Raw genomic sequence first — 20,444 nt, forward strand, 5'->3', positions numbered from 1 at the left:
GCCTAAGGCATATTCTTCTAGAGCAGTCTCTTGGTAGCGGGTCGATCTGGAACTGATATATCAAACTCTATTTTAATAGCTTGATGGTCTGATCCATAGTTTGTATAATGTATCTCACATCTAACTGTCTCTTCTGCCAACTCTGTTGATGCTAAGACTAAGTCGATTGTTATTTCTATATCCCCTGAATGCCATGTTTTTGTGCCTCTTAGTAGGAGACTTTGGAGAGAATGCTTAGTTATATAATCAACTAATACTTCTGCCTCCCCTTGTCTCGCTGGGGATATTTGATCTCCACCCCAGAGTTAATCGTGCTGGTTGAAGTCTTTTATAATTAAAATGTCTATTCGTATTCCATCTCTGTCACGGATATCTACTACTAGGCCATTTAATAGCCTAGTTGTAGATATTAATACTTCCTTATTATTTCCCTCCACATAGACCGAGACCACTAACACTGCCTGGTCTGGCAGTTGTAGTATCGCGGCCATTAGATCTGGTGATGCCACCGGGATCTGTTCTGCCTTAATGTCGCTCTGAATCCATAGCATGCTCTAGATTGGCCATCTTCCTTTATATCTTTCTGTAGATATCATCTTTGTCTAGTGGCTGTGTCCCATTGGGCTTGTCATTATCGTATTCTCAATTATCTGTGCGTATGGCTTGGATATTACTATTACTCTATAATCTCTAATTTTGTTGTTGTTCATCAAGCTTTGCTGTATCGTGTCTCTTTTGCCCACATTAAGTTGTAGTACGCGAAGTAATTTATACATGAGACTGCATGAGGCATACTCGACAGTTTTTGCTAAATAACTTGTGTGGTCCTCCACATGGAACACATTTTGGAATTGCAGCCCGGCAGGTGCTGTGATGATGTCCCTTATTTGCATATTTAGCGCAGGTCTAAGTCTTTTTACAAGAATAGGCCTTATACTCCATCTCCTGACAGTTGAAGTATTAAACTGGTCCTATCAGTGGTTCAAAGATTCAAGTGTACGCGGATTCTCCTGCTATATCAAAGTAGTTGCCATCTATTAAACGTTTGGCGTCCATCTTTTTTGTGATATATGCTACCATAGATCCGTATACTTTGTTAGAGTCCTTCTTGCTAAGCTAGGAGATCTTAGCAATGTTAACATTATTCTCCTTTCCCAAGGCCTTGGCTGCCCCTAGTAGAATGTTCCCATCCGCATCCAGGATGGCCGTCCGGTTGGCATTGTCGATTTTAACCGGATATAGCTGGTCTCATAGGACTCTTATTCCTAGTATATCAATCTTTTGTGCAGCTTCTTTAACCTGCTAGATCTTATCTTCATGCCTGCAAATCACTTTGACTCGGTCTACATTCTTCGGGTCCTTGATTATTGCTGCGTAATGCCAATTCCTTGTTTCCTCACTCTCTCGCAGCTTCTTCTCGATCTGTTGTCTAATATTAGCTATCTAGACTTTAGCTTTGTCTTCTTCTCCAACGCGGGACGTGTCGATGGTGCAGAATAGCGTATTAGCTAATGTAGGAGGGGCTAGGGGGACTAGTGGTGTATCTTGTTGATGTCTAGATTGTCTATCAATTATAGTCGCGTATATTGCCTTGGCTAGAGTATTCGCGATAGTGTCTAGCTGCTCCCAGAGTTGCTTGCATTCTTCTATAGATTGGCTTTCAATTGCTTCTACTTGGGTCTGCAGCGCTTGAATTGTACTGCTCTATTCTCAAATTATTTCAGACTGCTCCTTAATTATTTTTCCTTGTTCAATAATAACTTCTTTTAGTCCTTTGATCTCTTAATAGGTGTTTTCCAGGTACTGGGCTATCTTTTTAAGCATGTCCCTGTTTCCGTCTTTGCCGCTCTGTTTCTCCTCAATAAGGCTAGCGGCTTTCTTTACCGCTGTTAATTCCCCTTGAGTTATAGATTTCTTGGACGTTCTAACGGCGCTGATAATGTCGCTGCCCGAGGCCTCTTGGGCCCATGCTGACGGTGTTATCACGCGTCCCGCACGCGATGTCGCCGCCGGCTCTTCCACCATCGCGTCCGCCATCCCCGGCTGGTCGTCGAACCGACTGTCAAAATGGCTTGTCGAAAATCCAAAATCTTGTCTTGTCGCTTGGCGGGTAGCTCTCCGCAGGACGTTCTGATTCTGTGGCGGTTGATATGCTTCGATTTAGGGCACGGGTGTTTGCCGGCGCGGAAAAATAGTTCACCCGGAAATATTCATGAATATGAATAAGGTCAATAATCATGATCATTTATTCATTTCGGAGCTCTAATCACAAGCGGGAGATATGCCGCTATTAATATCAATAACGTGGGTCGCTGGAACGGTTTCAATCTGGGGTATATTCTGAACCAGTACGGGCCTGTCCTCATCGGAGCCATGATACAACTATATATTAAAGAATGTTAATAAATACCTAAAAATTCCTACTTCGTGCTTTTCTTTAGTTAGTCTAGCCTATCATAGTTGGTGCTAGTACGAGAATTATTCCAATATTATGCCAACAATCTACACATAGCATTTGAAGCATGGACCATTTTCATCAGTCCATCTCACCCACGCTGGTCCCATTCGTCAAAGTGGACATGTCAACGTTTGCTACCCTCTCCACGAATCCTTCGTACATGGTTGGGAACTGCGATTTCAGCCGGTCAATAATCAAATGATTCAATCTTTCGAACTCGAGCAGAAACGCATCGTGTCCATCTGGCGACTTGAGCATGACCAGTTTGGCATCCGGAAGGGAAGTGGCTAGGTCATGTTGTTGGGTAGGGAGAAAGAGAACATCAGACTCGATGCCAACGACTAAGGCATGCGACGGTACACGCGAGAGTACGGCAGCTGTGATGTTGTCGGGAGGGCTGCCCTCGCCGTTCAAATTGGAATGACAACCCTCGGGCACACGACCACGCCGAACATCGTGCATGTCCATTTTATGAGTCAAGTGGAGATAACAGTTCGCATCAAACCGACGCAGAAACTTCGCTCCCTGGTAATCAAGATAATCCTGAGCAGAAAATTGCCTCATAGGGGTCTTCGAGGGCGGCGCTGGTAAATTTACTGATGGATGAGTTGATGAACCGTTACATGCTGGTTCCACTGTAGGTGGTATGAAGTGCTTGCGCTGGCTGGATGGTTTCCTGCCGAACCGCTTCTCGAAGCTCTCACCTGAACGGTAGGTTAACATGGCCACCATGCGCGCTGTCGCAAGGCCAGATGTCGGCTGCTGGTTCAGCTCGTAGTAACCGTCACGGAACAAAGGATCCGAAAGAATACAGCGCCTCTGGACCTCAGACCATGAAATTCCCCAAGCGCTCTGAGCAATCGAGGTTGCAATAGGGATAACAGCCTTCACGAACCCGGGCGGCGTACAGAGGGGCCACTCGATCGTTGTCATGCCTCCCATGGATCCTCCAATTACGGCAGCAACGGATAAAACGCCCAGTGCATCAAGGACTAACTTGTGTGCTCTTCCACAGCTACGTTAGCGGGGAGAGCCTCATAGACCAAGGGACAAAAAGTTTATTACGCACATCACATCATCCCTGATACTGGTGGGTGGGAATTCAGGGCCGTAGGGTCGTCCAGTCTCAGCATTTGCTGTTAAGGGCGATGAACTTCCGTAGGGCGATCCGAGTGCATTTCCGCAGAAGATAAAAAACCGCGTATAGTCCAGGGCTTTTCCTGGGCCCATGAGAGGCGCCCACCAATCAGCAACATCACTGCTCCCGGAGAGTGCATGACAGACGATCAGCACATTGTCCCGCGTAGCATTGAGCTGGCCCCAAGTTTTATAGGCCACTTGGCACGACTTAAGTTCGTGCCCAGATTCAAGTATTAGAGACGGGATCAGCGCAATACGCTGACCAGATATGTGGTCTGCAAAAAGATTGGGCTGCGCTGGTTTGTAATCAAGTGCTAGTAAGCTCGTATTAGTCCCGTGTATAATAGCCAATGGTACATGTAGGGAGATCTAAGAAATTACCGATTGTCATAATAGCTGTTTGGCTTCTAGGAGCACTGCGAGAAGTGTATTGATTGCGTGAGCTGTAGAGCACGTCTTCCGGCGCATATTTTTATGCTTGATTTTCGCATTGTGCAGGTACGAAAATTGCCATTGTCGGCCATAGGTATAGACTGAAACAATGTGATACCTAATACCGGGAGAGCCCTCGGTGTTTGCTGGTTTGTCTTGCAAAGCCCGGCATCGGTGTTTAATTTTGGCTCGGGATACCCAACCTTAACCCTAAGTAAACCTCCATGATGCCGCAGAACTCGCTATCAGTATCACCGCGGAGTGGATTTCAAACTACTTGCACCTTTACTTGGGCCTCCGGCAATCTCAAGTTTCTTTTTCCTTTTTTTTTTTTGGTCTTTTTGAGGGCTGACGTTGACTGAAATAGCGCAGAATAGCTGCCTTTAGTGTTCTACCTTTCTTTTAAATCCCACAGGACATCGGTGCCGTCTCTCTACAGTCGACATCGACTCTGGAAAAAAAAAAAAAAAACAAGGATGCCTCAGTTATCCAGTAGTGTCGTGGTTGCAGCCATCCAAGCTGCTCCTGTGTCATTTGATCTGCCAAAGAGCCTAGGAAAAGTGGCTGAGTTCACCTCGCAGGCTGCAGCCGCAGGTGCTGACCTCGTCGTTTTCCCGTGTGTTTCGTCCTCTCGTAGCCTACGAAGTATGGCAGCTAATGGGAGTCTAGGGAGGGGTTCCTGTCTGCATATCCATGGCGGTATGCCTTTGACGCAACAATCGGCACGCGAGAGCCTCGAGGTTCGTATGGTCTCTGTCTTCCATCATGAAATGTTTTCCTGATACAGAAAGCAGGCCGCAAGTGGTACGCTCGATACTACGATTCAGCTGTTGCTATTCCTTCACCAGAACTGAGTCGACTATGTGAGATAGCCAGGGATAACAACGTACACCTTCAAGTGGGAATCATAGAGAAGGATGGCGGAACTCTCTACTGCACAGCGTTGCTTTTGGGTCGCGATGGTGCCGTCTTATCCCGACATCGCAAGGTATACAATAATTACTCCGTATTTGCTGTCTATTATTTTCAGCAGAATGATTGATTGATTATATAAGTTGATCCCAACGGCAGCTGAGCGGTTGGTTTGGGGTAGAGGCGCCGGTGATGGGTTGGACGTCGTGAACCTTGATATTGGCAAAGTCGGAGGGCTTATCTGGTAACAACGCCACTTCTCTATTCTAGATGATTATATGGTTCCTTCTAATCATACATTTAGCTGGGAGAATTATATGCCTGCTGCACGTCTGGCATTATATCAACAAGGGATCGAGTTAGGCCTCCTTCTCCTCATTTTAACTCTCACTTGACATCGCGATGTCCTTGAACCTAATTCAACCATCAGGATTTACATTGCACCAAACGCCGATGATTTGCCGAGTTGGATCGCAACAATGCAACATACTGCGAAAGAAGGGCGATGCTTTGTTATATCAGTAAATCAATTTTGCAAGGTAAACTTTCTTTTTGCATTCTCCTTATATCCCTTTTTAAGAAAGGTCGCTCGCTAATAGAAATTGTCCCCATAAGGTATCTGATTTTCCTTCTGACTACCCTCCATTTACGCCGGAACACCACGACCGCAAGCCCGACGGGTCTCGGTGGGAGGCAGAAGACGTCCTGAGCCATGGCGGTTCTTGTGTGGTCGGGCCTCTTGGTACCTTTATTTCGGAACCGGTGTGGGACAAAGAGGAAATAATCCTCGCAACGTTGAAAATGTCTGATATTATAGAGGCTCGGGTGAGCTTCAATGCCAAGATGTTCGAAATTGTGCTGTGGACTAACCGCAATTCGATTTCTGTAGTTGGACTTTGACCCCGTTGGTAGCTACTCGCGGCCGGATATCTTGTAAGGAAACAGCCTATCTACTTTTGGTGGACTTCGTGATGAGAAACTGATGACTTCTTTTCTAGCACATTGACCGTGAGCAAAAAGCCCGGGGTAAATGTAGCATTTGAAGAGGTATAAGGGGCTGTCTAGATGGAGCACAGATGGCATGGGGGCCTTGCATTTTTGATTTTTTATATATCATAAGTGATTGAAATCCCAAGCAGTTAATGGTACTCCCAAATGCTCACAAGTAAAAATAAGAGGTAATGACAATTAGAAAGTTAAAGCAGATCGAAGTCAAGTGAGTCGAGAATTTCCCGTTCTCAGTAAACAATAACTGGTACGTATAGACTACTGTACGAATATAGGGCATCTAGTATCATGTGGAGAATGTGATTACAAACGTAAATAGTAACTAGAAGAAATGCTTGTAAAGTATAAAGGAAAAAGTTAAGAATCTTCAAGATCCAATCGGTTTGGGCGCCCCAGTGCCGAGGTCCTTCATGAACCCATCCTTAACCAAGGCCAGGGCCTTGGCAAACGGATCACCATTCTTCGTAGCTGGCTTCAGTCCTGCCGCAATGAATGCTTGCTCGAAGTCATGCTTGATATCCTCGAAATCCTCGAGGCCGACGCTAAGACGGATCAAATCCGGGGTGACTCCACCCTTGATCTTTTCCTCGTCGGGCAGCTGTTGGTGCGTGGTGACCCATGGGTGGATAATGAGTGTTTTAGCATCGCCAACGTTAGCCAAATGACTGCATAGTTTAAGATTGTTGACGACTGCTCGGACTTCTTCGACACTTCCAGCCTGTCAAATTATTTAGTTAGCTCCAGGATTCAAGTGCCTACGGGAAGGGCGATTGAAAAGGAGATAAATTCAACTCACCACGCCGAAAGTAAGGACGCCGCCAGCACCGTTAGGCATGATCTTCCTCACATGCTCGTAATCTGGGTGTGACTTCAGACCTGGGTAGAGGACCCAGTTGATGGAAGGGTGAGCTTCAAGCCACTCTGCTAAAGCTAGTGTGGTTTCGCAATGGCGTTTTCCACGCAGGCTGAGTGTTTCCAGACCCTGCAGGAACAGCCACGCATTAAATGGGCTCATACAAGGACCCAGATCGCGCATGCTGTCCATTCGGAGCTTGGCAGCCAGGGCTTTGTAGCCATACGTTTCCCAAAAGCGAAGGCCGTGGTAGCCATCTGCGGGCTCTGTGAAGCCGGGAAATTTGCCAGATGCAGACCAGTCAAAGTGGCCGCCGTCAATGACAATGCCACCCATGCTGGTTCCATGTCCACCGATCCATTTAGTGCAACTATGAGTCACAATGTCCGCGCCCAATGTAAGTGGTCGGGCCAGATAGCCGCCCATGCCAAACGTGTTATCAACAATCAAAGGGATACCATGCTTGTGTGCAACGGCAGCAATGGCCTCAATGTCGGGCACGCTGTGCTTAGGATTGGAGATCGTTTCGATGTACACTGCCCGAGTGTTCTCATCAATTGCCTTGTCAACTTCAGCCGGATCGTTGCCATGTACCCATTTAACATCAATATTGAACTTTTTCATGTAGACCCGAAACTGGTTGTAGGTTCCCCCATACAGCCAGCTGGTGCTAACGAAGTTCTGGCCGGGCGAGCAGCAATTGGTGATAGCCATGAACTATAACCAATTAGTTTTGAATTTTCCTTTTTTGGTCGCTTGATAATCTCCTAGGTGACTAAATAGGAGAATAATGAAAGGAAAGCCTATGGAATCCGAAACGTACCTGCGCAGCGTGACCAGAGGCAGTGGCGACAGCGCCAACGCCGCCTTCTAACATGGACATTCTCGTCTCGAAGACCGAATTGGTCGGATTACCCATCCGGGTATACACATATCCATCTTTGGACCATGCAAACTTGCTAGCGCCGTCAGCAGCATCAGAAAAGTTGTATGCCGCGGTTTGATATAGTGGAACGGCACGGGAGCCGTTAACGGGGTCCGGCTCCTGGCCACCGTGGAGCGAGACCGTCGTCCAAGAAGGTGCCCTAAATGAAATTCGTCAGATTTGAAACCACTTCTCGCTGATTCAAAAATCAGGAGATGGAAAGAAAATGCATACTTGGTGACGTCCTTGAGAGATCCCGAGACAGGCATTGTGCTAGAAATGGTTCTTGCTGGAATAAATACGGAGCGAGCTACTATCACGAGAACGATTGCTGTTGAATGGTGTTGAATGTGTTCGCTTTGCACCTGCACTTGAGACAATCGATATGTCTTGCTGTATAAGTACCTACGTAATCAGTCAAGTCACTCTATAATCAACATCTCAGCATTGATAGGTGTTTGCCGCAGCATGCATCTATCTGAAGGGAGTTAGTGTTTCCCAAACACCAGTTTTGTACATATGCAAACACCGACCGCTTAACAGGACCACATTGGTCTCGGTCTTTTGTAACTCCGTCTAATTCAACGAAAGAGGGCGGCAGGAGTTGCCCCTTATACTTGTGAATAGTAATCAATTCGCCATCAACTCAACGGTCGGGAAGTTCCTAACGATACATCATGTATATAGCGAACTCCCTACGGGGTTTGTTATCAGACCCCTATCACGGTACTTCTTATCTCACAAAGATATGCCTCGGAAGGGTTTCCACTACATCTGCTCGACGGCCCTGACGGCCTTCGGTGATCCAAAGGAAAACTTGCTGGATAAATAGGACATGCAGATCACCACTTGGTGTTAAACCGATTCTGGGATTGACAGAGTACCCAGGAACTACTGAAAAGGAAAGAAAGGGAAACGCCCATACGAGGAGAGAGACGACACCTCGAAGAGTCAAGACTGAAATAATCTGAAAACTTCGCAAACACTCGTAATTACAAGATGGTATATAGGGATTATAGGAAGAAGAAAATCGCATTCCAATCGCACAAATTCCGCAGTTGCTCCCGTTCCCTATCTTGCCTCATTCCATTCTCGTCGACTTCGCAGGTTCTAGCTTTTCATATCTCATTAGGTGAATTAGAAGAATCAACCATCATTTTTATTTGATCTGAAAGCCCAGTCAAATAACGTTCTCTGTGCCTGGGGGGTTGTGGGTTATTGTACATACCTCTCATACCTGCAAGCGCTTCGAACGCGATGGAATAGTTCTCGAGAGCTCCGAGGACAGATTTTAGACCCTCTTGCAATTGACTAAGCAATTGGTCGACCATGGGGTTGGCCATAGTATTCTTGGGGTGCATAATTTCCACTTTGCGACGGACCATCAACATTGAGTAGCTACTTTGCATTGCACAGCATGCAAAGGACGGCATGGTGCGAGGCAGAATGATCTTCCATGCCGAAGTTTGGGGTGACGGAGACAGAAATGCATCAAATGAGCCAAAAGTGTTGGGATATGGGAGTCGTTCAAAGCACTGAGAAATATTCAATGCAGATTTGAGACAAATCTTGGTCGACAACTGGTTGCCAAGTCTGAGAAGATCATTGACGCCTGAGCTAACATCTGACATCGGTGACGATGTATTTGGCAAAGACGAACCCGCAGGTGGAATGGATGAAGCAGTAGATGTGGGGCATAAGCATGTCGGAGATTTCTTTGATCCTGGGTCCTCCCCATGTCTAGGCGACGGCGTCAGGTCACAGTGTTTCTGATGGAAAATTGGGACGTCGAAGAAAGCTCTGTATCGATGGAGTTTGATCCTCGCGCTGAACGTGGTGTTATGTAAATTACCTCTGCCGCAAGAAAAAAACGTGTGGCGACTAACCTGTTCACCTTGATGCGTCCTATCAATATCAAACTCTCCGCAACTACAGACTCCCCCTGGTCGAGTAGGCCCGCTGGAGGATATGGAGTCAGATAAGTATCGGCTTTCGAAGCTAGCAACTTTATCTCATTATCAAGCTCGAGATTGCGTTCCAACTTAGACTGCACGCCAGTTCCATCTTTCAGAGCTTTATTTAGTTCGACTACAGCCACTGTTGCGGAAACGATCGCTCGTTGAGCATCGATGAAGAAGGACCATGCCTAGTATTCGGGATGTTAGCTAGAGTCGTGGTCAAGAGGCAAGTCCGTCGGGGCCCATGCTCACATTTGAGTCTGCGCGAATAGTAGGATATTGAGTAGTAAATCTCGGGTCATCCATAGATATTGTCGGTTCCTTGATTGTTTTCACTTAGCCGTAAACCAAATAGAAGATGTGGCACAGGGCCATCGACCTACAGTGACGCTGACAACTGATCCCTGACAATTACAGATGCACTGGAAATTTGGATTAGCTGCGGAATATATTCCCGTGTTGGAGATGAGAGCTTACTGTCATCCACCAAGCCCGACGCCTTGCTTCTGTGAATTCGTCGGGTTCCTCGGTTTCTGGTTCACGATGGAGAGACAAATCCATAGCTGCCATGAGGGCCTGTCCTGCTCGTTGACGCATTCTTTTGATGTTCCCTCGCTGTGCATATTCATATACGCTCAAGATGGAGAGGGCGATTATGCTCTCTAACTCGACTGGAACATGCGGGTGAAAAGGCACACACAGGTACGCATCTGAGCCTTCAGAAAGGACCTGTGCAGGCGATGTCGAGGAGGCTGGTACTTCAGTTTCAATGTTGACGCTTTCCAAGGCTGCCTGAGCCAAACTCTCAGCATACTTTCTGCGGAATACAACGGCGTCCTCACTACAGGGATTCGGGTCATCTGGATGAGGAATTAACGATAATATGGTCAAAATGCCGAGGCTGAGAGACGAAGAAGGCTCGTAATCGGCTTCATTCAAATTCTGATCATCTTCGGAAACTGCAATGGGTCGGTCAGTTGGCGCTGAAGTTGGAGGAGGCAGAATTGGAAAATATGGATGGATGTAGATGTAATATGCGTCTAGTCTAAGGAGAAATGTTAGATATTTGGTGGACTCATGGCCCCATGGTGGCTTACATGTCACCGTTGCTCTGGTATGAGCGCACCAATGGTGGCACCAGTCGAAATGGTTGAGACTCGGATATGACAGCATCTTCATGCTGAAAGATGCTATCAAAGATAAAGTCGCTGTCCTGGCAAATATCTTCGAGGCTGCGAAGCCCAGCTCCCGGCTCAATGTATTGTTCGATTGGAACTTTAATTTATTAGCTGCGTGGTCCAAACCCGACTCTCTCTATTCTGCTGCCTGACTTCCATCTTCCATAAGAGTACTTACACGGTTGGGTCTGTTTATTATCGTTGTTATGTTTGCCGTCCTGCGCGAAACGGCTGCCTGTCCGAGCACCTCCACGTCTGCTGGGCGTATATTCACATTTTTGGCCCTTTCTCTGGCACTAAAAAACGATCAGTTGTGATTACTTAGCCATCTAGAAGAACATACGTTTGTACATAATTCTTTGCCATCGCAGCGTGTCCGCGAGCGCCTACTTCACTGGGAAGTTAGCCTCCTAGCAATACTGCACATCGGCAAGCACTTGAGAAACACAGAGCTTACCAAGCCAAGCAGGCCAACTTGACCGGCGGCGCTATCGTCCGCTTTCGAACACCACTCGGTTTTCGCTTCCCAGAGCTTTCTTTGTCCATCGGGATTCACACGAGTAACTAAGCCGACACTCGTTTTGGTTTCAGTACAGACATGTAGAGATGAAAGCGTAGCTACTGTGGGTTCAGTCGGCCGGCCTGTATAATCCATTTCCGGGATATGCGGGATTTGCAATCTTCGGACTATTTGCTTATCAGCGGCGCGGGGTGTTGCATGATGTGGATAGGAAAGATAACTAAAGTTGTGGTACGTAAGATCGTCCATAACACAGTTGCTGTGACATGGGAACGAAGCATTGGCCAAGACAGCAGGCTCGAGGATATTTTTTAGAAGAAAAAAAATCTACAAACTATCATGGTCTGATAGACTCACCCACGATGAGCCAATTCCCGGAAATCACTGGGACACAGGTTCTCAGCTTTGGGCCGATAATGTTTATATATCTGTCTGGCACTTTCAGTCAACGGACTTGAGTATCTTTTCTCTATCCAAAGGTAGCCTGGAATCCGACACAATTCGCACCATGTCATTTCTAATCACAAAGAAGAAGTGCGGTAGGTTGGAACCTCTGAGGTAATCTCGTTGGAACTATCGCTGACTATACACAGGTGTCCTCGGCGCGACAGGTTCCGTGGGTCAGCGATTCCTCCTTCTCCTTGCAGATCACCCATTCCTTATCCTACACAAGGTTGGAGCTTCATCTCGCTCGACTGGCAAGAAGTACAAAGACGCCGTCGCATGGAAGCAAGTGGTTCCCCTTTCGAAAAATATGGGCGAACTCGTTGTCCGAGCCTGTAGAGCTATGGAGTTTAGTGATTGTGATGTAGTCTTCTCCGGTTTGGACAGCGATGTTGCCGGTGACATCGGTGCGTTTTCCTACATCTTGTTCTTTTGTTTTATATGATTGTTCACTGATCACTATCCAGAGATGGAATTTATCAGGGCTGAAATCCCGATTTTCTCGAATGCAAAGAACTATCGCAAGCATCCACTTGTGCCGCTTGTCGTTCCAACCATTAATCCGTCGCACCTGGACATGATCCCACACCAGCGCAAGGAGTTCAATTTAAAGAAAGGTTTCATAGTGTGTAACTCAAACTGCGCAGTGATCGGTATCGTCATCCCGTTCGCTGCTCTACAATCCAAATTTGGTCCGGTTGAGGAAGTCGAAGTCTTTACCGAACAGGCTATCTCAGGATCTGGCTACCCTGGAGTCCCTTCTATGGACATTATGGATAATGTAATCCCGTTTATCAGTGGTGAGGAAGACAAGCTCGAGAACGAGGCACAGAAGATTCTCGGTTCTCTAGACAGTGAAGCCAACTCCTTCAAGGAGCAGAGTGATCTACGGGTTGGTGCTACTTGCACCCGTGTTGGGGTCACAGACGGCCACATGGCATTTGTGTCACTACGCTTCAAGAACCGACCACCACCATCTGCTGAACAAGTGAAGAATGTGTTGCGAGAGTACCAGTCCGAGGCCCAGAGGCTAGGTGCTCACTCGGCCCCAGAGGATGCAATCATAGTCTTCGATGAGCCCGATCGACCACAGCCGAGGCTGGACCGCAATATATCCAACGGTTACACAGTTAGTGTTGGCCGTGTTCGTGAAGGTGCGCAGGGTGGCCACTTCGATATCCGGTTTGTCTGCCTCTCACACAATACGGTCATCGGTGCCGCGGGTTCGTCCATTCTGAATGCTGAAATCGCCGCAATCAAGGGATACATGTGACGAGTATGAGTATTGGTGTGGGGGAAAATCAATTTCTATGTCTGTGAACATCAGTATATCACTATGGAAATTTACGTATGCTACGGTTGAAGCAACATGGTTCAATCTGGATATATGATGATGATGAATAATTTATTTGCCCGATGTAGCTCCTCCCTAATATATGCTGCTATGCGGGAACGCTATCGGCCCTGTGACAGCCTTTAAAGTGGTTGCCAGCCCACTGAATGACTGTTTCGTGAGGCTCACGGGGCGATCTCTTGATTGGTAGTTCTCGAATGTATGCTAACATATGCAATCACCGTAAACAAGTAGGAAATACAAAACGAGCGTTATCCCTGATTCTTCCCACAACCCACAACCCAGGATCACTTTCCTCGTAATTATCTCCTTCACACCTACTTCTGTACAGCCATCCAGACTGTCGGCTGCCACTCGCGTGCTCACTTCAATCAAGGCAGTACAGTGGACCTGGCACTGCACTCCTACTGAGCACCGTCCTTCTCCTTCCATCACACTGTCCTGAAGGGTCAGTCTTTCTCATCACTCTCTCCCACACCTGGAGCAGTTGGATCTACTGCCTGAAACTAGGTTAGGAGGCCGGATTTGACCATGAATTCGGTCACAATTGCACGAGCCTTTGGCCAGGTCAGAATCTCATCCCGGCGGAGAGTGGTTCCTTGGTCGGAAAGAGCGCTTCTCATGCAGTCGCGCTCGTCCTGGTATAACGGGCACTCGAGCAGAGACATTGACCAATCAAGCACATTATATAATTGGTATAGTAGAGTTCAAGATTTGTTTCTAGGTCAAACGTGAAACTGGAAAAACTGAAAATAATATTCAAGAGTTACAACACACTTGACGGGACAATGCATAGGAAGTTGCTACAAAACGCGACTCATATCATTTAGTCGTTCAATGGAACGAGGAAGATAATCCGACATTTTGGAGGTATAATATGCAGAACGAATCCATCAAACTTGTATGAGCCTGAAGCTATCAATACTTCTAAGAGCACTTGGTAAAAGAGATAGGATATTCTTTTCATACTAAAAGGCCGATGGGATGGTTCCTCTTCTCATACCGAGGGAGACTACGTTTTCATTTTATCCTTCTTATGGTAGCCTAACACTATAAAACATCACTACTGGGTAGATATCATATTGTATGCTATAGATTAAGATTCAATTTTTCTGATATTAAGATATTGTAGTAAGTGTCTTCTGCTTTTAGCATTCTTCCCGTCGCAGGCAGTGCGATAGGTACCTCTCCATCTTCGAGTTTAATTATGGAACTATAATCTCCTTTGGTTGTAAATCTCGTGTCCCAGGAGCACATTCTTTCAAGTCAAAGCGTCAGAGCTAGGTTTTCCTTTCTTTGTCAAGAAGCCGCTGAGGTCGCCACGGGGAGTGCAAGGAGAAATCTCACCGAGCCCAGGATGAGCGCGAAGAGAATATACCAAGCCGCAATTCCCGCGATAAAAAGAAAGGTACCGTCCGCCTAATATCGATGGAAACATAATTAGATTTGAATTTGGTCGGTCAAGTGGATCAAATCAAATGTCATTGTGCTTACCGTCTGGAGGTTCGACGCGACACTTGCGTTTCCCTCAGCGACCTCCCAAAACGCCCCCGACAGGAGCGCAAAGGCTATGGTGAGATTCAACTCCACCACAGCAAGCGCGATATGTACTTTCAATGAGGCCAAGAAACACACGAGAGAGAAGATCCCGATGAACACGAGCAGGAATGCTGGTAGAGAATCGTCAACAAGGACGTTGGTGGCCCATTCCCTCTCTTATCGAAAACAGGAAAGAGAGAAACCATTCAGGGATGCTCCCACCAAAGCTTGCATTGAATCCAGACATTTTAAGACCTTTTGAGGGGCTTGAGGGATCGGGCGAGTAGGCTCTGTACGCTCCATAGAAGGGCTGAAGCGTGGCACCGAAGGTCAACCACCTCCTGCCTGTTCACGTTGAAGCGATTTTTATGAGCCGGACATATATTTAACCACTCACCATAACCGTAGAATAAAACGAATGGAAATGTGTTTCCCGCAATAAACTCTAGAAATCCACGCAATACCATAAGAAGCCGACCCATGAAGAAATAAGCTCCCCTACGGACAATAATCAGTTAGTTGACACAGTTCTGCAGTCACCAAGGAGAAACAAAAAGTTGCGAAAAGAGGCAACCTGACGTCGACACCGCGTCGTCACCATTAGCTCCCCTCCATCCCATATGATTACATCCCAGTGTCGATACGCTTATCGCAAGGCCGAGCACGGCACTTGTATAACTGTCAGAGCCTTAACAAGTTTCCGTAGCACATCGGTGGAGATACTCACATTGGCGTTGGATTGGCAAAGGTCTTGCTGAGGCTGTACTGGACTTCCAACTACGATGCTGGGGGCTGCGACGGAGTGGATTGGGACATCTTGATTGAGTGGTTCATGATTTTGTCGGTTTACGGTTGTGTTTTTGTCGGTCAACTGAAAACCTGTGGCCTCTCTGGGTTAAGGAACGAAAAACGTCCTCTTGGAGCAGACACCACATATAGCATCCCTGGCTCGTATAATTCTATTGAATATCGCCAGAATTTGGGATTGCCAAAGCAGGTGGTGGTTGTTGTTGTTGTTGTCGGTTAGTCTTTAACCCAAAGGCCGAGGCTTTCCATGACAATCCCCTGATGCAAAGCCCATCGACGGTCTTTGCCGCCGGGCGAGGCAAAAGATGCAGATAAGAGTTGCAAACACCGTCACCCTTCGTGGCTTAAGAGGGAAAAAAACTTATTTTGTACGCAATAATTGACATTTATGAACTTTCCGAGAATGTAAATTTATTTCAAATATATGATAGCTAACTTTGCTCGGCGGTTATTGGCTTTTTGTTTCTATTCTTCTAGAGATAAGTCTATCTACGGATAACCTGGCATTTAGCGAATCAAAATGGACTTTCGCACTGCGCCAAAGCCGTGGGTTGTCCAAAAATATGGCGGTACAAGCCTTGGGAAATTACTGGACAAGGTGTGTGGGACAATCATTCCATCATATCTTGACAGGAACAATGTTGCCGTAGTCTGCTCTGCATTATCCGGGGCCACCAAGGCCACTGGCACGACAAGTTTGCTGCTCGACTGTCTTCAATATGCAGAGGGGGTCGGTATGGAATCAATAGGCTGCATAGATGCGGCGATTGATAGCATCCGTGATGCCCATCTGAATAAATTGCATTCATTTCGAGCCTATTCCAGCAACATTGGCGACTCGCTGCTCAATGAGACTGCTGTCAGTGTGGTCAACGACTGCGAAGAAACTCGGAAATTCCTTCTTGCAGCCCAGGTATGTCATTTTATTGAAATAACAACGGTCGCGATCCTTTTGTTTTGTACTGAATTATTATGTCTCCAGGTTGTAGGAGATCTGTCCCCACGTACCAAAGATCGGGTGCTCTCATTAGGAGAGAGATTGGCGTGTAATGTCGTGGCAGCTGCGTTGACCATCAAGGTATCTGTGCCATTCCAAGATGGAAGTTCCTGCTTGTTAACGTCTATCGATAGGAGGGAATTCCTGCTCGAGTAATCAATCTGGACAACATTGTCGCATCTCTGCCAGACCAGGAAGCTGAATTCGAACGCCTTGGAACTGGATTCTACCATCGGCTCTCGCAGAAGATTGGATCAATAGTATCCGAATCTACAGATGCGGTGCCTATTATCACTGGTATGGACACCATATCAAAGTATACATATAGAAGTGTGATTACATGATCAACTCACTATGGCACATGGGTCCAGGTTTTTTCGGCCTCATGCCTAACTCGCTCCTCCGGTGTGTTGGTCGGGGGTATTCCGACCTCTGTGGCGCAATGTGTGCGGCAGGACTGAACGCTATAGAATACCAGATTTGGAAAGAAGTTGATGGAATCTTTACCGCGGATCCCAGAAAAGTGCCATCAGCGCGGGTGCTGGCTACCGTTACCGCAGAGGAGGCTGCAGAACTGACTTTTTTTGGCAGCGAGGTAAGAAGGTCCGGAGAGCAGAATATCATATCCAAACATCTGGCCGGGATGACGACTTGGGTTCTAACACTACACCGTCCATTCATGCAGGTGATCCACCCCCTTACCATGGAGCAACTATATAAGTCGGGGGTTGTCTTGCGACTGAAAAACGTATTCAATCCCAGCGGGTCCGGGACTGTGATCTACCCATCCGCTCCCAAGACAGACTGCCAGGTGAATGAAGTAGCGCAGGAGTGCGTCAGTTTTATGCTTTCCAACGGATACCACGGGCAGCCTCAAAGCAGACGACGCCCAACTGCTATTACCAACAAAGAAGGCCTCACTCTGATCAATGTCGCATATAGCCGGACCGCCAAGTCACAAAGTTTCTTGACTTCCATCTTTTCGCAGCTTGAACGGAATAGCATAGTTCCGGATTTAGTCACCACAAGTGAGCGAAATGTCAGTCTTGCAATCCAGGCATCAAACGATAAACTCGCCAGGGATTTGCAAGAATTTGGATCTGTTAGTCCTTGTCCATTCTTATTCTATACAGCAGATCTATTATAACTCATCGTTAAAAAAAGGTTACGATATTGGAAAACATGAATATTGTCTCTGTTATTGGCCAGAGGATGCGCAATATGGTCGGCACTGCAAGTAAGTCTTGTCTGCAAGAGTTGCAATAATCAGAAGGAAAGGCAGTCAACTGACACAGATCTACTTCAAGACGAGATATTTTCGGCACTATCATCCGCAAAAATCAATATTTACATGATCAGCCAAGGGGCAAGCGAGATAAACATTTCGTGCGCGCTTTCTTCTCCATTTACATATAATAATGGCCCTAATTAATACTTGTCTGTTTGCTATAGATTTGTTGTGAAAGCCGAAGACACCATGCTGGCAATCAATGTTGTTCATGCGCGGGCGCTCCAGATCCCGACTCATCTGGAACAAGAAAATAACTTTATCAAAGGTGAGGTTGTTTTCATATACTTACCTCCCTGTCTCTTTATTCTTAATATTGACTGCTACTAGGACCTTGGTTGTATTAGTTTTAAGTAGACCTCGCCACGACCCGACCCTCAGGGTTGTGTATGCATCATGTAGGGATATGAAGGTCTATAAAGACAGGCCATATCCCCTGGCTAGATAGATCCTCATGCTTAATTTTCTCCGTCAACACCGCTACCCTCTCAATAGGATTTGTTAAGCTTGAGCATTCGTTACAGGGGGTAGTCTGGACCCTGAATTGATAGGAGGGACTGAATCCCCCGGGAATCCCATGGGAGTTCCATGGGATTAGCAGGGGTTCAGCCAATAGAAATAGCCTATGCGCGTGAGCATGTGGATTAGAATGGTAACTTCCCGCCTGTTTGACTTAATGTTATGGGCTAGTCCCGCCTGTGAATTCAATATAAGATTATAGCAAAGTAGAATACATATATGAAAAAGAGAGAAAGAGAAACAGACGAGAAATCAAAGCAATATCACGTCTGTTATTGGCTTCAACCCACTTGTCGAACGTTCCTATGATCTCGCTAATCTCTGGACTCTCCATTAGACCTGCCGTGTCTGACCCCATATCGTATTCGAGGATTCTCATGCTCCAGATGTCGTGAAACTTGGGCGCAATCTCCACAGTAAATTGGATGAAGTCTCGTGCAAATCTTGTATCTGACAATTCATAGAAATTGGCAAGCTTCATGTCCAGCAAGAGAGTTCTCCATTTCTTCGCCCATTCCTTCGGCCTTTGAGTACGCTTCAGATTGAGGAGGTTTCTTTCTCGGCTTAGGAGCAGGTCATTCTCTCGTTACTTGTTGAGAGCAAACATTTTCTTCCACGTTCGGATTATTTCTTGGATATCTTCCATTGGCCGGATTTCTGACTGGTGGCCAAGTTCGACTGTATCAAGGATATAGTTCTTGATATTTGTCATTCGCTCTATATGTTTCTCATATCGAGTCTTATTGTATTCGTAAATCCGTCTTTGTGAATCATGAGCCGCCATGTCAGCTTACCAGTTCATTAGCTTGAATTGCTTGATAGCAATATCTTCCATTGCTGGATAGATCTGGCTTAGGAGGTTGGACAGGCTCTATTGGTTTTGTTGATGCTGGCTCCAAGTCCCCGGTATTGATAGCGCTTGGATTCACATATTCCCAAACTCGTTCCTTTGTAACCTTTGTTCTTAATCATCCCATCCATTTTCTCCAATCGTCCAAGGTTTTTAGGATCACAGTCGTCTTTTTCTCGTCCATGGTTAACAGATTCAGATAGAGCTTGAACTGTTACCAAAGGTTTGGATTCGATTGATATAATTCGATAACCAGCTTTGGATATAGAGGATTGTGGATAGCTTCAGAATATCTATCTCACAGCAATCCCAGGCTCATAACTGTTAGAGCTCGGTTACGCTATGATGAATACGGAATATAGGCAAATAACAAGAAGTAGGAGCTAGGGATTTTCATGTATTATTTATTGCACACACTCTAATACACAACATTCTAGGAGAAGGACTAAGGAACTATTAATTCTGAGAGATATTTTCAACGGGTTATACCAATTATTGATGGCTATATTCGCTTATTACGAGAGGATACCTGGCTTCAATTTATGCAGGATGGGGCAGCTGGCAATACTAGTAAAGAGACTCTCGAAGAGCTTCATTCTCGAGCGATATATTCAATTTATTGGCCAGCATTCTCACCTGATCTCAATCCAATTGAAGCAGTATGGAATTGGATGAAGGATTAGATTCGAGAACAATATCCGGATGATGAGTAACTTTCTTATGATCGACTCCGTGAGGTTGTACGAGAGTGATGCACTGCCTGAGCAGTTTTTGAAGGAGCTTATTGATTCCATGCAGGGGCCACTGTAATGGAATTAAATACAGACGCGTATTGGCACCCCGCCCCATCGGAGGCTCCTACTAGGAAACGAGCTTTCAAATATATGCCTAGACTCAGCCAGGCAGAGCGGCTGCGATCAATCTATCACTTCCTCAATGACGCTCATAGATGAAGCATCAAGGATTTTATACAATCCATGGCAATAGCGCAGTCGGTTCCCTACGCTCATACAGGCTGCAGGACAGGCTTGACGTTAATTTTCAATCCTTTTACATATTTACGTTTCACAAAAGATACCTATTCATTTCTTTTTCCAAAGCTTATTTTGAGATATCCTCCTGGCGTAATAAACAAAATGCGATTCCTACAATTTATAAATCTCTTCATCGCAGCGCTGCTAGGAGTTGGAATGGTTGAAGCAAGACCTCATTTATATATGATGCGATGACATCTTTTTCTCCAATCCTAGTTTTCTGACACG

At 46.2% G+C, this 20,444-nt stretch overlaps 8 protein-coding genes across 8 annotated transcripts, besides 3 other annotated features; 3 read left to right on the forward strand and 5 right to left on the reverse strand.

The window, feature by feature from the left end:
• Window positions 1-341: part of a mobile genetic element that runs on past the window's edge.
• A 649-nt stretch (window positions 342-990) lies between these two features.
• TSTA_102160 (uncharacterized protein) lies at window positions 991-2,025 on the reverse strand (the record flags this gene model as incomplete). The annotated part of the gene is made up of 5 exons (XM_002486179.1): window positions 991-1,116; window positions 1,141-1,242; window positions 1,333-1,422; window positions 1,450-1,699; window positions 1,805-2,025. 5 exons carry the CDS (start codon window positions 2,023-2,025, stop codon window positions 991-993), a joined length of 789 nt encoding a protein of 262 aa, XP_002486224.1.
• Window positions 2,026-2,536: 511 nt separating this feature from the next.
• Window positions 2,537-3,989, reverse strand: TSTA_102170 (acetyl-CoA--deacetylcephalosporin C acetyltransferase precursor, putative; the record flags this gene model as incomplete). Its single annotated transcript, XM_002486180.1, has 3 exons — window positions 2,537-3,464; window positions 3,528-3,912; window positions 3,980-3,989. 3 exons carry the CDS (start codon window positions 3,987-3,989, stop codon window positions 2,537-2,539), a joined length of 1,323 nt encoding a protein of 440 aa, XP_002486225.1.
• A 517-nt stretch (window positions 3,990-4,506) lies between these two features.
• Window positions 4,507-6,089, forward strand: TSTA_102180 (nitrilase, putative; the record flags this gene model as incomplete). The annotated part of the gene is made up of 9 exons (XM_002486181.1): window positions 4,507-4,646; window positions 4,700-4,770; window positions 4,825-5,018; window positions 5,086-5,186; window positions 5,247-5,300; window positions 5,373-5,481; window positions 5,558-5,767; window positions 5,832-5,875; window positions 5,941-6,089. The coding sequence occupies 9 exons, from the start codon at window positions 4,507-4,509 to the stop codon at window positions 5,993-5,995; spliced, it is 978 nt and encodes a 325-aa protein (XP_002486226.1). The 3' UTR covers window positions 5,996-6,089.
• Window positions 6,090-6,317: 228 nt separating this feature from the next.
• Window positions 6,318-7,997, reverse strand: TSTA_102190 (o-acetylhomoserine sulfhydrylase, putative; the record flags this gene model as incomplete). The annotated part of the gene is made up of 4 exons (XM_002486182.1): window positions 6,318-6,668; window positions 6,747-7,520; window positions 7,627-7,888; window positions 7,963-7,997. 4 exons carry the CDS (start codon window positions 7,995-7,997, stop codon window positions 6,318-6,320), a joined length of 1,422 nt encoding a protein of 473 aa, XP_002486227.1.
• Window positions 7,998-8,908: 911 nt separating this feature from the next.
• Window positions 8,909-11,519, reverse strand: TSTA_102200 (uncharacterized protein; the record flags this gene model as incomplete). The annotated part of the gene is made up of 9 exons (XM_002486183.1): window positions 8,909-8,928; window positions 8,957-9,555; window positions 9,615-9,874; window positions 9,939-10,007; window positions 10,070-10,108; window positions 10,164-10,731; window positions 10,784-10,961; window positions 11,043-11,160; window positions 11,322-11,519. The coding sequence occupies 9 exons, from the start codon at window positions 11,517-11,519 to the stop codon at window positions 8,909-8,911; spliced, it is 2,049 nt and encodes a 682-aa protein (XP_002486228.1).
• Window positions 11,520-11,749: 230 nt separating this feature from the next.
• TSTA_102210 (aspartate semialdehyde dehydrogenase, putative) lies at window positions 11,750-13,227 on the forward strand. The gene is made up of 3 exons (XM_002486184.1): window positions 11,750-11,923; window positions 11,978-12,235; window positions 12,296-13,227. Exons 1-3 carry the CDS (start codon window positions 11,893-11,895, stop codon window positions 13,099-13,101), a joined length of 1,095 nt encoding a protein of 364 aa, XP_002486229.1. The 5' UTR covers window positions 11,750-11,892; the 3' UTR covers window positions 13,102-13,227.
• Window positions 13,228-14,481: 1,254 nt separating this feature from the next.
• On the reverse strand, window positions 14,482-15,024 carry TSTA_102220 (uncharacterized protein; the record flags this gene model as incomplete). The annotated part of the gene is made up of 3 exons (XM_002486185.1): window positions 14,482-14,601; window positions 14,677-14,897; window positions 14,925-15,024. 3 exons carry the CDS (start codon window positions 15,022-15,024, stop codon window positions 14,482-14,484), a joined length of 441 nt encoding a protein of 146 aa, XP_002486230.1.
• Window positions 15,025-16,048: 1,024 nt separating this feature from the next.
• Window positions 16,049-17,941, forward strand: TSTA_102230 (aspartate kinase, putative; the record flags this gene model as incomplete). Its single annotated transcript, XM_002486186.1, has 7 exons — window positions 16,049-16,441; window positions 16,511-16,606; window positions 16,663-16,822; window positions 16,897-17,120; window positions 17,211-17,627; window positions 17,690-17,762; window positions 17,838-17,941. 7 exons carry the CDS (start codon window positions 16,049-16,051, stop codon window positions 17,939-17,941), a joined length of 1,467 nt encoding a protein of 488 aa, XP_002486231.1.
• Window positions 17,942-19,631: 1,690 nt separating this feature from the next.
• Window positions 19,632-19,892: a mobile genetic element.
• Window positions 19,632-19,919: a mobile genetic element.
• The last annotated feature ends 525 nt before the right edge of the window (window positions 19,920-20,444 follow it).

This window comes from Talaromyces stipitatus, genomic scaffold (genome assembly GCF_000003125.1).
Source record: "Talaromyces stipitatus ATCC 10500 scf_1105507295511 genomic scaffold, whole genome shotgun sequence".
NCBI classification, from domain to species: domain Eukaryota; kingdom Fungi; phylum Ascomycota; class Eurotiomycetes; order Eurotiales; family Trichocomaceae; genus Talaromyces; species Talaromyces stipitatus.

Bases quoted from the DNA above. Each gene is read 5' to 3' on its own strand.
- TSTA_102210 (XM_002486184.1), top strand. From the start codon at position 11,893: ATGTCATTTCTAATCACAAAGAAGAAGTGCG. The intron at 11,924-11,977 runs GTAGGTTGGAAC...GACTATACACAG, and splicing joins AATCACAAAGAAGAAGTGCG to GTGTCCTCGGCGCGACAGGT. The intron at 12,236-12,295 runs GTGCGTTTTCCT...ATCACTATCCAG, and splicing joins CGATGTTGCCGGTGACATCG to AGATGGAATTTATCAGGGCT.